This window comes from Zalophus californianus, chromosome 13 (assembly GCF_009762305.2).
Source record: "Zalophus californianus isolate mZalCal1 chromosome 13, mZalCal1.pri.v2, whole genome shotgun sequence".
In the NCBI taxonomy this organism is placed as follows: Eukaryota; Metazoa; Chordata; class Mammalia; order Carnivora; family Otariidae; genus Zalophus; species Zalophus californianus.
Genome location: NC_045607.1, coordinates 63,230,756 through 63,244,213, shown reverse-complemented (window position 1 = coordinate 63,244,213; position 13,458 = coordinate 63,230,756). Strand labels below are relative to the sequence as shown.

At 37.9% G+C, this 13,458-nt stretch overlaps 1 protein-coding gene across 3 annotated transcripts in view; it reads right to left on the bottom strand.

Annotated features, from left to right (window-relative positions):
• RANBP6 (RAN binding protein 6) overlaps positions 1 to 6,700 on the bottom strand; it is a 33,440-nt gene extending 26,740 nt beyond the window's left edge. The window contains exons 1-3 of one of the 3 annotated variants that reach the window (XR_003523824.1): positions 6,556 to 6,700; positions 5,308 to 5,440; positions 4,382 to 4,514 (exon numbers count right to left, since the gene is read on the bottom strand). Coding sequence is in view for 1 of the 3 variants with exons in the window: in XM_027616490.1 (XP_027472291.1) it covers positions 3,374 to 6,691 (3,318 nt within the window). In the remaining 2 variants the exon portion in view is untranslated. Of the gene's footprint in view, positions 1 to 2,102 lie in introns of those variants that run through there. The other 2 variants (XR_003523825.1, XM_027616490.1) reach the window with 2 other exon arrangements.
• Between the last annotated feature and the right edge of the window lie 6,758 nt (positions 6,701 to 13,458).

Here is a 13,458-nt window from a genome sequence, read left to right as displayed (position 1 = left end):
CTCCGCCACGGGCCCCGAGGCCTGGTAGGTTGCGCGGCTCAATGATGTCATCAGCTTGTAAATGGCTGTTAAAGGGCGGAGTGGAGACGGAAGTAAGGCGCCTGCGCAGCTGTACTCGCCAATGCCAGAGAGGCCGAAGAGCTTTTAAAAGCGTTTACGGGAGGTTCTTTTTTTTTGCGAGACCCAAATTAGCCCTCAAAACTAAGATTAATTCTGAAGAAGCTTGCTAAATAACCCTCATTATTGTTAAATGAATAGTGAGAAGGCACAAAATGTAGATCCTTCCTGTTATAAATTTTATGTTCTCTGCACCCACCTTCCTTCCCCTTTGTGACTGCCGGATTTTTAATATAAAACTACAATTTTGAAAAGTTTAGAAAGGAGGTTCAAGGACTCAACCAACTGAAACATACGTTCACATGCAAAAGAAAAAGTTAATTTGTAGAACTCAAATTTCTAAAACTCCGGTCCCCGGTTCTTAAGATCAATTCCTATTTTAAGTAGTCTCATGCGTTAAAATTAACATATTGCCACCTCGGTTCTTGAGATCTGCTAAGAATAAATAAAGGGAATGGAACCTTATTAAAAATCCTTGGGATTAAAAACAATCTTCAATAATTCAAGTCTAAGCTGAAAAGCATTGAATAGTTGTTAGCCTCAAAATGTCACTACACATTTAAAAATTACTGTTTAAAGAATGTCTAATAAGTGGACTCGTTCACTTTAATTATTGCTTAAAGTAAGTGGGGAGAAAGGAGCTGATGGTTCCATAAAGCAGGAATTATTATTTTCTCATGTCCTACAAGAAAGATGCACATATCTTTCTACTTAACACAGAATGTTCTAGCTTGATAACCTGCAATTATCGTCCTAGAAATCAAGCATTTTAAAAGTACAAGCCATCTAACCAAATGGTTGGGATATTTAATTCTTGATTATGGTGAACCTTTAGAGCACTGATAAAAGTCAAAACTTCAAAGCTTGGAAGGGGCAGTAAGTTAAATAGCAATATTAGGTAATAGTTAAATGGGAACACTTGAGTATTGACACTCCCACATACACATCCATTATCCAGTTTTCAAGGTCTCCTCTCACCAGACATTGTAATTTATTAGGCATTTACAACATTCTCTTTCTCCTCAGATCCCTTAGATGTACCTCACAGGAACAAAGCCAGGAACCAGTCTAATTTCAGCAACTGGCAAGGAAAAATGTAACTGGACATCCCTCATTTCCTTGGACAAAGCCCAAGAATCTGGACCTACCCTCTGCCAGCAAATATCCCCTCTTCATTTTTAGCCACCAACCCTATTTCATGACTCTCTGATAATATAGATTGCATTTATTGAACCCTGTGCCACCAAGCACTTTATATTATTTCCTTTAATTCTCACAACAATCCTAGGTATTATTACGCTTATTTTACAGATGTAGAAACTTGATGCTTAGGTTAAGAAAGCAGTTTGCCAAAATTCAAATCTAGGTCTGTCATACTTCAAAATTCTCTATGGTGCCTAATTCCAAGTCATCTGGCAGAATTTCCAGTTCCTCGTGAACAAGAGTGTAGGGAATTGCTAGAAATTTGACCAAGGGCTTCTAGAAGGGATATTAAGATAAATAGGTATGAGTTGAAGGAACATCAGCTATAGGTCAAGGAGAGGCCAAGATGATTGTGATCTTAGCTATTACAAAAGTATGATTGGGTCCTTAAACTTAAAAAAAAAACTATTATACAAGAAATATGTTGGTTGTAGGTAAATTAGAAAATATAGATTAGTGAGATGAAAAATTGCCATTTAATTCCACCACCCAGAGAAAACTTCTATTAATATTTTGTGGTAGGATTTTTCTATTTATTCATGTATATTTTTATTTATCTTAAATAAAATTGTGACTATGCCATACTTAATGTCCTTTCCTTTTTTTCCCTTATTAATAATAAATCATTGCAGGTAATGGATAGGAATTCCATATCTAAAATCCCAACTTCATATCTCTGTCCACAGCAGCCTAGATGGTCTGTTCTTCTGAACGGGCAGGGAGTGAATCAGGGAAATTCCAATGTAAAAGGAATTCTAAACCATAAAAAAACACAGTAGAGGTACAAACAACAGCACTAACAGGTACCATTTATTAAGCACTTACTTGTTCTTAAATATTTGCTAAATACTTTACATACACAGTACTCACAATAACCCCAGGAAATGACAGATATATTTGTTCTTAAATTTTGCATCAATGATTTGCTGACTAGAAAGCTTTTTTCTACCCTACAAAAAGTTTGACATTAAAGATCAACTTTCCAATTAATAAAATTAACTCTAGATTTATAGAACTGTTTTCTTAAAATGCACATCTACTGCTAAATGATTGGTCTCAATGCTGTTTTATTTTTCATGTTTAAAGATAAAATTAATTTTGCTTCCCTTTCATTTTCATAATAGAATACTCTTCAGTGCTACTATAGAATCTATTAAGAACTTCTTTGAAATAGAAATCTATTTAAGCCCCATTTCGAACCAGGGCTTCTCTTTTTGTTGGGCTGTTTTGCAGGGGGGAAATGGCATACGTACACAATACAATATTCTGTTCAAACACATAATATTAATAGACGCCCACAAATATTGATTAGTATTTGTCAAACACTGAGTAATAGTGTTACATGCTACTAATGTTACATGTACCAGGACAGCCTATGCAGTAACCATAGTTCTTAAGAGTCCTGAATAACTTGAAAAATAGAGACCAATCAGGCTAAGATTTTAAAGTTCTCTTAACTCTCAGCTGGACACCTTGGGGACTAGAATATGAATATGCCTCACCCCATTCCCCAGAAGACATCATGAAAAAGTTCATATGAAAACTCCCCACATCCATGGCAATATCTTAAAACTCTCTCCCAATTTCAGCATCCCTCCCATTACCAAAGAAACCAGCAGTATTATCAAAAAGGAATAAGCTTGCCACTATTTTTCATCCACAATTCCAAAGATATTTGTCCTGGAAGTTCTCCTTTGTAAGCTCTCAGCAACTTGTGATAGGCAGCATGACATCTTGACACAAGTATATTGTTTGCCCAGCATCAATAATTCAGACAAGTAGCAAAAATTTATATACTTCACATCAACTAGGGAAAAGGTGACAAACATTCTAAGACAACGAAAGCACAGTTATCACCAAGTTCTGTGTTTAAGAGATAAAACATGCAAGGTGAACACAAGGCTAGAACACTAATACTGGAAAAACATATAGGGAAGAAATATTAACTGTTCGGCAGGGAAAGAACAGTTCTCTCAATTATAATGGAATATGCTCACAATAGTTATTTGGAATTACTTTTATGGTAAAAGATGTTCAAGTGACATTAAGTGCATCAAGCAAAATTTAACAACTCCTGTAAAGCTTCCTGCTGCTCATCATCAAGTTGGGCTATGCATTCCAACCATAACTCTTCAGAAGTCTGTACCTGACGCACAACATTAGCTAGGCGTTTGGCACAAGGATCTTCATAGTTAATAGTCTCATTAATTTTTCCTTCTGCAATTATACTGATTATTTTGGGAAGATTGGAATTATTTGGACCAAGTACAACTGGATGTTTACTTTCAACTAAGTCACAGAGAAAACTCAAAGTCTGAATAGCTTCCTCTTTATCCTCATGCAGTGGAAGCCATGATAACCAATGTGGAAGAACTTCATCTACATTTACGCAGTTAGGCTTAAACCTCAAAATCTTCCCTACTGCTGAGATACAGTTCTCTGTAGCAATGACATTTTTTTTAGTTTTGGAATTTGCACACTTAATAACTTTTACTAGCAGTGGAACAGCTTCTGAACATAACGAATGATAATCATCTCCACCAAACTGTGCCATAACACCCAGGCCATAAGCAGCAGCTTGCCTGACTTCAGGGTTATTGTCTCGCATATTTAGTAGCATTGGCCATCGAAAATATTCTACATATTTAAATGAGGTTGGACTGCAGTGCTCTATAATATCATCAAAAATGCACAATCCCCATTGTCTGTCTGGCCATGGCCTACTTGAACAAATCAGATTTACAATTAATGGAAGCAGTTGTTCAAACCACGGTAAAATCTTTTCCTTGTAAGTACTAAATAATGAGTGCAAAATATCTGATACTTTGGTCAGAATATAAACATCACATTCATCCTCATCTTGCAGAGACATTTCAACCTGTTGATCATAGTTTTCTTCCTGTCTTTTAACCTGTCTCAGTTCTTGGTTTTTAAAGTGCCCTTCAAGTTTTGCTTTCAATATTTCCCCTAGTTCTTCCAAGTGTTCATCAGTAAGGCACCCATCTCCCATTACTTCAATAGACTTTGCAAAAGAATTCATTATTTCTGAGAGTACATCTGTATCAGGTTCAGTCCCAATAGCCTTGATTAAGGGATCACATATGAATTGCCACATCTGTGCAAGATACTCTGGGCCATGAATTCTTGCACATTCCAGGAGAAAAGGCATAGACTCTGCTGCTGCCACTCGAACACTGTCATGGAAATAAAATTTCAATAAAGGAACCATAAGCTTTACAACTTGTTCTGTATATTCCACAAATCCTTCCCTTAACTCCTTAGCATAGTAAACCAACATCTGGCAAGCAGTTGCTTTTGCTTCAAGTCCTGAAGTCTTAATTCCAAAACTTTGTTGGTCTCCAAGATTTACAAATTGCCATCCATCATCATCACTCATATTTTCCACATCTTGTGTGTCTAAGAGAGCAACATCAGGTTTAGCTGAAGCAGTCTTAATAAGAGGCTCAATAACTAGTGGAAGGTACTGTTGAAAATCATTTCCAAGAATTTTACACATTCTAGCCCATGCTGAAACCATGTAAGATGTCTGAGGGTCATCATCTTCCATATTACTTAAGTCTGATTGTGTCTTTAACAATAGCTGCATCACATTTGATGCATCTTGCATAAATTTTTCCTTCCCAACAGCAAGACCAACATGGCTAATGCATTCAATAGTTTTTCCTTTCAGAAGCTTGAGTTCCTTTTGAACAGCAAGCTCAACAATGTGCTTTAGTGATGGCATAAATATATCATAATATGGAACAAATTTTTCTTCTATTGTATCTGCAACTGAGGCAATGGTCGTCACAAGCTGTTCCAAGGCCAATTTAGTTCCATTCCGAATCAACTCTTGAAGTTTAATCACCAAGATGGAATGTAGATTTCTCACCATACTATCCAAATACAGAACTAGCAATGCTTTGGGGCAGTCTTCAATAAAAATAATAAGTGCAGAAGCCGCATGTGATTGCACACGCTGATTACCTTGATTTTCCATGGTACGCAACAGAGCTGCAATCACTGTTTCATGGAATTTCTTTTGGAAGTTAGGCGCAAAATCTGTAGCCATCTGTCCAAGCGTAGTACATGCTGCAGCCCTCACTCTTGGGTGAGGATCCTGAAGAAAAAGCAAAACAGAGTTAACTGTTTCATCTAGAATTGATTCCATTTGCTGATGGCATCCTTCTCCAATGGCAGATAAGGCCATTAATCCAGCATGTCGATATTTCCAGTCAGGGCTCTGAAGCATCTGCATGATGTGCTCCTTAGTCATTGGTAAAACAAGTTTTCCACCGAGCCCACAAGCCAGTCTATCTAGTGCACTCTCAGCAGCAACTGCATTGCTGTCAAAATCATCTTCTTCCATTTCATCAGCATTTACCCAGTCCTCATCATCTTGTAGATCAACCATCATTGCTAATATATGAGGAACTGCCTGTGCAATTATATTTGTATGTTTTTTCAACATTGGGGTTGCAGTTTCAGACAAGGTCACTATTATTTCAAGGGCCAGCTGGCGTTGCAGATTACTAAGTCTAGAGTCTCCACATAACTTCAGACTCAACTGCAGAGTATCTTCTAAATAAGGACCCAGATATTTAGGTACAGTATCTGCAATCTCAACAAGGGATTCTAGCACTGAATCATCATCCTGGTAGCATGAGTCATTCACAGCCTGTAAGATTCCAGGAAGCAAGTCTGCAAAGTCTTTGAAAAGAGCAACATTATTCTCATTAGCAAGTACAAATGCAGCTGCAGCTCTAGCAGACAATGTCCTGATTGCTGGATGTTCTTGATCTTGAATGCACTGGTCCAACAACCGTTTGATGATATCCAAATCATGCCGCTCTTGGTTCCCAAAAATCCCAGGAAAGTGCCAGAAAACATGAAGAGCAACTTCCCATAGAACTACATTTTTAGAGTAGATAGAATCAATAAGGAACTTCAGACCTTCGGGCCAGTGGTTAGTGCCATCCTCATCTATCAAATTCCTGGCCAGCACTGCAAAAATATCACAAAGTTTTTTCCTCATGCTAGCATGTGTTTCTAACTTAACAGCCAGTATAAGTTCAATCTTGACGTCTCTCTGAACACCAGAAGGCAGATTTGGATAAACTTCCTCAAACCCAGAGGACAAAAGCCGTCGTAGCAGTGCGGCAGCCATTTGTCTCACCTCATAACCTGCTCTTCTATTTCTGACAGCATCTAAGAGGAATGTAGTCTTACACAGACCTGGGATATTTTCATAGATTTCCTCTGCCTGTCTCCGCACCATACAGCTTGGATTGATCAGGTTCTTCAGAAGCTGATAAAACTCTTGCTTTCCCGACACAGCGGCCGGTACCCCGGCAGACCCAGCCGCCGCCATCGCGCTATGTCAAAGAAATCGCGACCGGGAAGAAGGGAGGGGGACTGCGCCCAGAAACAGTGACGTAAGCGAGGCGCCAGCGGGGAAGGGAGGGGCCGCTTATCCTCCGCTGGCCCGGTGGTTTGGCTGGGCTCTGGAAGGGGTGGGCAGCTGGGTGTCCGGGGATAGGTAGGTTATGGTGGGGTGAGGGGCTTCTTCCATTTGTTTTCCAATCCGATAAAAAAAGCACCTGCAGAGAAAGAAAAAAAAAAAGAAAATTCTGTTAGTGAATGTATTAGAATGGGAGTATGGATGATTTCCCACCCTTTATTTCTAAACTATTGTTACCCTGATAATTTTAAACGATAATTACATCTTGAAAACCCGCCAGGTGAAAGAAGCCAGGCACAAAAGGCCACATATTGTATGATTCCGTTTATAGTAAAGGTTTTTTTTTTCCCCTCGAGCAATTTCGTTTTATTAATTTTTTCAAGTTTTTATTTAAATTCTAGTTAGTTAACAGATAGTGTAATATTAGTTTCAGAAGTAGAATTTAGTGATTCATCGTTTAAATACGACACTCAGTATTCATCACAAGTGCCCTCCTTAATACCCATCACCCATCTAGCCCATCTCCTGTCCACCTCCCTCCATCAACACTCCGTTTGTTCTGTATAATAGTCTTTTTTATGGTTTACTTCTCTTTTTTATGGTTTACTTCTCTCTCTTTTTGCCATCTCCCACGTTCATCAGTTCTGTTTCTTAAATTCCACAAATAAGCGAAATCATATGGTATTTGTCTTTTTCTGACTGACTTAATTTGCTTAGCATTATACCGTCTAGTTCCATCCACGTCATTACAAATGGCAAAATTTATAGTAAAGGTCTTGAAAAGGCAAATCTATACAGAAAGTAGATTAGTGGTTGCCAGAGGCAGTGGGAAGGAGAGAATGTAAAATGACTGCTGTCAGCGGGGCGCCTGGGTGGCTCAGTCGTTAAGCTTCTGCCTTTGGCTCAGGTCCTGATCCCAAGATCCTGGGATTGAGCCCCGCACTGGGCTCCCCGCTCTGCGGGAAGCCTGCTTCTCCCTCTCCCACTCCCCCTTCTGTTCCTTCTCCCACTCCCCCTTCTTGTGTTCTCTCTCTCGCTGTCTCTCTCTCTGTCAAACAAATAAATAAATAAATCTTAAAAAAAAAAAAGACTGTTGTCAGATAGTGAGTTTCTCTAGGAGTGATGAAATGTTCTAAAATTAATTGTGATGGTTGCACAACTCTAATTATACTAAAAACCACTGCATTGTACAATTGAGATTGGTGAATTGTATGGCATGTGAATAATAATATCTCAATAAATCTGTTTATCAAATAAGTGCAATAAAAGGTAAAGACACTGATTACCATCCCACTACCACATATAATGCAGCAAAAACAGTGGTGCTCAAATTCTGGTGTGTCAGAATCACCTTGTCTGTGGACTATAATAAAGAATGAGAAAGACAAGTAAGTAAAGCATAGTGGAAAGTGAACTGGGCTAGTAATCAGAAGACTTGAATCCTAGTCTTATCTGTAAATTAATTTTGTATCCTTGATCATGTCACTCAAGGTTTTCTTTGCATGTAACCTAAACTGTAAAATGCTTTTACAGTTTTCCTTTTAGTAGGAAGATGCTGAGATTATTCCAAGAAGCAAATGCCCCGAAGCTAAGTATTATTTCTTTAAATTCAAGCAGGTGTGTCAATCAAAAACAATGATCATTCCTCTAACAATGATTAAATCTTACTTTTGTGTTAGCACTTTGCCACTCCGTCATTTTGAACCTTAATCAGGTTTGACAAATTTGGTGGGCTGGGTATAATACTAATTTTAGGTAAGTAATAGAAACTCGGCGAGGTTAAGTGATCTGCCTGAGATGACACAGCTGAGTCTCAAATCCACCTCTTCTGAAAGCAACACCAATGATCTTTCACCATACCAATTCCCCATAATTACTCTTGGTTTTGCAACATGATCAGAGGTCTTCACTTATTGCAAAGTCTGTCTTAAACTTCTCCAAGTGGGCTTAAATTTTAATTTTGTAAAATGTTACTGCATATACCAACAAAGATAGAAAATCCAGCTTTAGGATTAACCAGATGATAGACAAAACAGTCTCATAAATTACATTGTAATATGCAATACTATACTCATTTAGGAAGAAGCATTAGTCTCTAAACAGTTTCTCATTCTGTGGACTTAGGTATTAGGGCCCAGGGTCTAAACTACTGAATCAGAATTTCTGGGGTATGCAACCTGAGAATGTTTAATTTTAACAAACACACTGGGTTTTCGTATAAATACAAAAATTTGAGAAGCACTGATTAGATCACTTCTGGTTCTGATTCCAAGATCTTGACTACGGTTTTGCATATTGCTCCAGATCACTGGTTTTCCTACTGTTTCTTAAATGAGTTTAACTGAAGGGCCTTACATTTGCTATTTCAGGAAATGTTAATGATTATATGAGGTTCGGGGGAAGGAGAGGAGGCTTCTCCTAACACTGTATCTATTAGTATATTAAAGACTTATTAAAAACTAGAATAAGATACCACCACAGACCTACCACAATGTCTTAAATTTAAAAGTTTGACAATAGCAATGGTTTGTGAGGATTCGGAGCAACAGGGAACTAAGTTATATTTTTGGTAGTAGTATAAGTAAATTGGTACAACCACTTTGAAAAAATGTTTGGAAAATGCTGGGTTAACATTATGCAACCATCCATTCTCTCAGCAAACATTTATTGGAGGTATACTCAAGCATGGTGCTGGCTGCTGGGGGTAAAGATTAAATATGTGAGGATGCTCATGAGAGACAATAAATGTCACATAGCATAGTTATCACTGTGGTGATAGTAAGTCTGCCATGGAAACAAGTGGGGTTATGGAGGCAGCTAATCTACTCTGGGTATGAGGGAGATAAGGTAAAGCTTCCCAGAGAAGGTGAGATCAGGGCTGACTTTTTTTTTTAAGATTTTTATTTACTTATTTGACAGAGAGAGAGCATAAGCAGGGGGAGTGGCAGGCAGAGGGAGAAGCAGGCTCCCCGCCGAGCAGAGAACCCAATTTGGGACTTGATCCCAGACCCTGGGATCATGACCTGAGCCGAAGGCAGATGCTTAACTGACTGAGCCACCCAGGCGCCCCAGGTCTGACTTTTGAAGGACGAATCTTCATTAACCATTTGAAAAAAGGAGAAGTTTTTCTAAATAGAGGGAACAGCTTTATTCAAGGGTAAAGAGACATTAGAGCCTAGTGTGGTAAGAGTTCTGCCAGTATTTCAGAATTGCCGGAGCATTGAGGACAGGACTTGAGGGAGCCTGAGACGCCACAGGAGTCAGGAAGGAGGAAGACAGAAAGTTAAATAAAGGCCAAATCAGGAAGTGTCTTATATTCCATGTTAAGAAATGTGGATTTTTCTATAACAGGCATCGAGCTGTTTAAGGACTTTAATCAAGGACTGTGATATAATCAATTTACAAAAAGATTACTTTGATAATAGTGTGAAGATTGGAGGCAAATAGGAGGCCAATAATATAGTTCAGTTAAGCTGAAAGTCTAAACCATCACAACAATGGAAGGGGGAAAAAGAGGGTAAGTATTTGAGAGGTTTTAAGAAAAAGTGTCAGTGGCACTCAGAGGAGAAGGAGAAACTTAAAAAATTTCCTCAAGTGTTAGTCTGGGCATCTGGCTGGAATACTGCAATTTATCTATTTATTTACCTATATATGGATAAATAGTGTTAATGTGGACCAAAAGACTGCTAACTCTTTCTAGAGGAAAAAGAGTCTTCCCTAAAAAGGTGAGTCCCAGAATCTAAATTTAGTTCTTCTAGTTGCTCTCACATGCTATAGTGACAGTCATCATTTCAACAGTAGGAGCTAAACTGAATCTATTTTAGGAAAATTATTTATGATCTTTTATTTTAGAACACATACTGACTTAAAATCTCAAAGTACTTCCTCTCTATATTGTATAATTCTCTTCTATTTATTTTTTGCACTGTTATTTCCTCCCCCCACCCCCGCCCTAGGAACACACATAATACCCAAGATTTCAAGACTGGACCTGCAGATTTGATTAGAGTTGAAAACCTTTATTAAATTTTATGATTAAAATTGACTTTTAAAATTGTTTTCACTGTTGAAAGGCCATTTAAGAGTGTTTCCATAAGGTAGCTCAATACCAGACAATTCAAGTATTTATTAGCAGCTTACTGCGTGGGAAAAGTGCAAAATAAGTTGCAAATTTCTTCCAAGATCTGAGAGATTTAGAGTCAAATAAGGGGGACAGAATTAAATTGGACATATTTGACATTTTTACAAGAATAATCCAGAATAAAAATACAAGAAACAAAAAAAATACCAGGAAGTCTTCCACAGACCTAAGACAGGACAATCTGAATGTCAAAAAGAATAATGCCTATAATGGATTTAAAAACATCAAGTATATAAACAAAAGTGATGAGTTTCTAATACTAACAAAAGCCACTAACTCATTGATCATTTTTGGAGGTTGCTAGGTCACCAACTATGAAATTGATAGAGATAAATAATCAAGATTTTTTCCTGTCTTTCCTGTACAAACTGTATTTTAGGATAACCAAATAGTTCATGAGAGTACATTTTTCTTTACAAAATTCCAGCTGAGTGCACAAAGAATGCTAAAATCAGAGAATTTCTGTGTTGTAACCCCAAATAAAATCATGAATCTACGTAATAATAAACAATGGATATTAAAACCATTAAATGAAACAATGATTGGGAATTTAATAATAGAGAAATTAAGCTGAAACCACCTGAAATTACTGATTAATCTTAATATTATTAAAAGTGGGATAAACCAGAGGAGTCATTTACCTATTGTCTTTTAGCTCCACATCCATACTTCCTATAATTTGTTCTCTGATCCTGAGGTTAGGCTCTGGAAAAAAATATTCTCTTTCCATAGCTGAGTCCCTGATGATTTCACCAAGAGGAGCCATTAGAGATTTGGAGGATTAAAAAAAGGACGGAAAAGGGATTAATCCTTCCTGTTTTTCCTTTTCTTGTCTGGATTGTCCCAGAGTGGCCCCTCCTCCTGGTGGCAACCGTTTCCTCCTCGTGCAACCCTCAAAAAATCTAATCTCTCTCATCTCTGCAGAAATACTACAGTAGTTTAGGGGCACCCCTTCCTCAGAGGTTCCACCCTCAGCTCTGGGAGGTCCCTCCTCTGAACTTAAAAATACCAGTTCCATTTTGCTCCCTCAGCTATAGGGATGTTAACAGTTGCTTCAGCTGTCATCTTTTGATTACCTCACTGCTATTTATTTACTCTTTCAAATCTCCCACACCTGCATAATCAATCCCTTAAATAAAATTTCCTCTTGAAGTACTTAGTGTGATTGATTTTCCCAACTGGACCTTGACTCATATACCAGGCATTAAGTGATACAATAAGAAGTATACTGCACCACATGTGAAGCATTTTTACTTTAAATCAGGTTATTGAGATATAATTTATATGCAATAAAATTCACCAATTATAATTGTATAATTAGATTACAGTCCAGTAACCATGACCGCAATTATATATAGAACATTTTCATTACCCCAGAAAGTTCCTTTGGGTCCCTCAGTAGAAAATCTCCTTTCCCCATGCCTGGTTCCAAGTCACTATTGATCTGATTTCCGTTGCTATGGATTTGTCTCTTCCAGAATTTCAGATAAATGGAATCATTTAGTCTATGGCTTTTTGTGTCTCGCTGCTTGCTTTCTCTTAGCACAATGCTTCTGACATTCATCCATTCTGTTACATATTTGTTTCTTTTTATTCCATCATATGAATTTACCACAATTTGTGCATTCACCAACTGAGAGACATTTGGATTATTCAAAATTTTAGGCTATTATGAATAAAGCTCCTATGAACATATGAAAGCAAGGTGTTTTTGTGAAAATATGTTTTCATTTCTCTTGAAAGTACTAGGAGTGGAATGGTTTGGTTTAATGGTAAGTGCAGGTTTATATAAAACTGCCAACTGCTCTTCAAAGTAGTTGTACTATTTTGCATTTAAAGAGCAACATATGAAAGTGCCAGTTGCTGACATCATTGTCAGCACTTGGGATTGTCAGTCTTTTATTTATTTTTTATTTTTATTTTCAAATAGCCAACATAGAGTACATCATTAGTTTTTGATGTGGTGTTCAACAATTCATTAGTTGTGCGTAACACCCGGTGCTCATCACCACACGTGCCTTCCTTAATACCCATCACCCGGTTACCCTATCCCCTCACCCCCACCACTTCTGTAACCCTCAGTTTGTTTCCTGGAGACCAGAGTCTCTCATGGTTTGTCTCCCTCTCTGATTTCTTCCCATTCAATTTTCCCTCCCTTCCCCTGTGGTCCTCTGCGCTATTCCTATGTTCCACATATGAGTGAAACAATACAATAATTGTCTTTCTCAGCTTGACTTATTTCACTTAGCATAATCCCCTCCAGTTCCATCCATGTTGATGCAAATGGCGGAGAAAGGGAAAACCTCTTACACTGTTGGTGGGGAATGGATAAAGAAGATGTGGTTCATATATACAATGGAATATTACTCAGCCATCAGAAGGGACTGTCAGTCTTTTAAATTTTAGTGATTCCAGTGAGTATGCAGTGGAATCTTACTGTGATTTTAGCTTGCATTTTCCTAAGACCAAACACTGTTGAGCATCTATTCATGGGCTTATTTGCCAGTTGTATATCTTCTTTGGTGAGGTATTTATT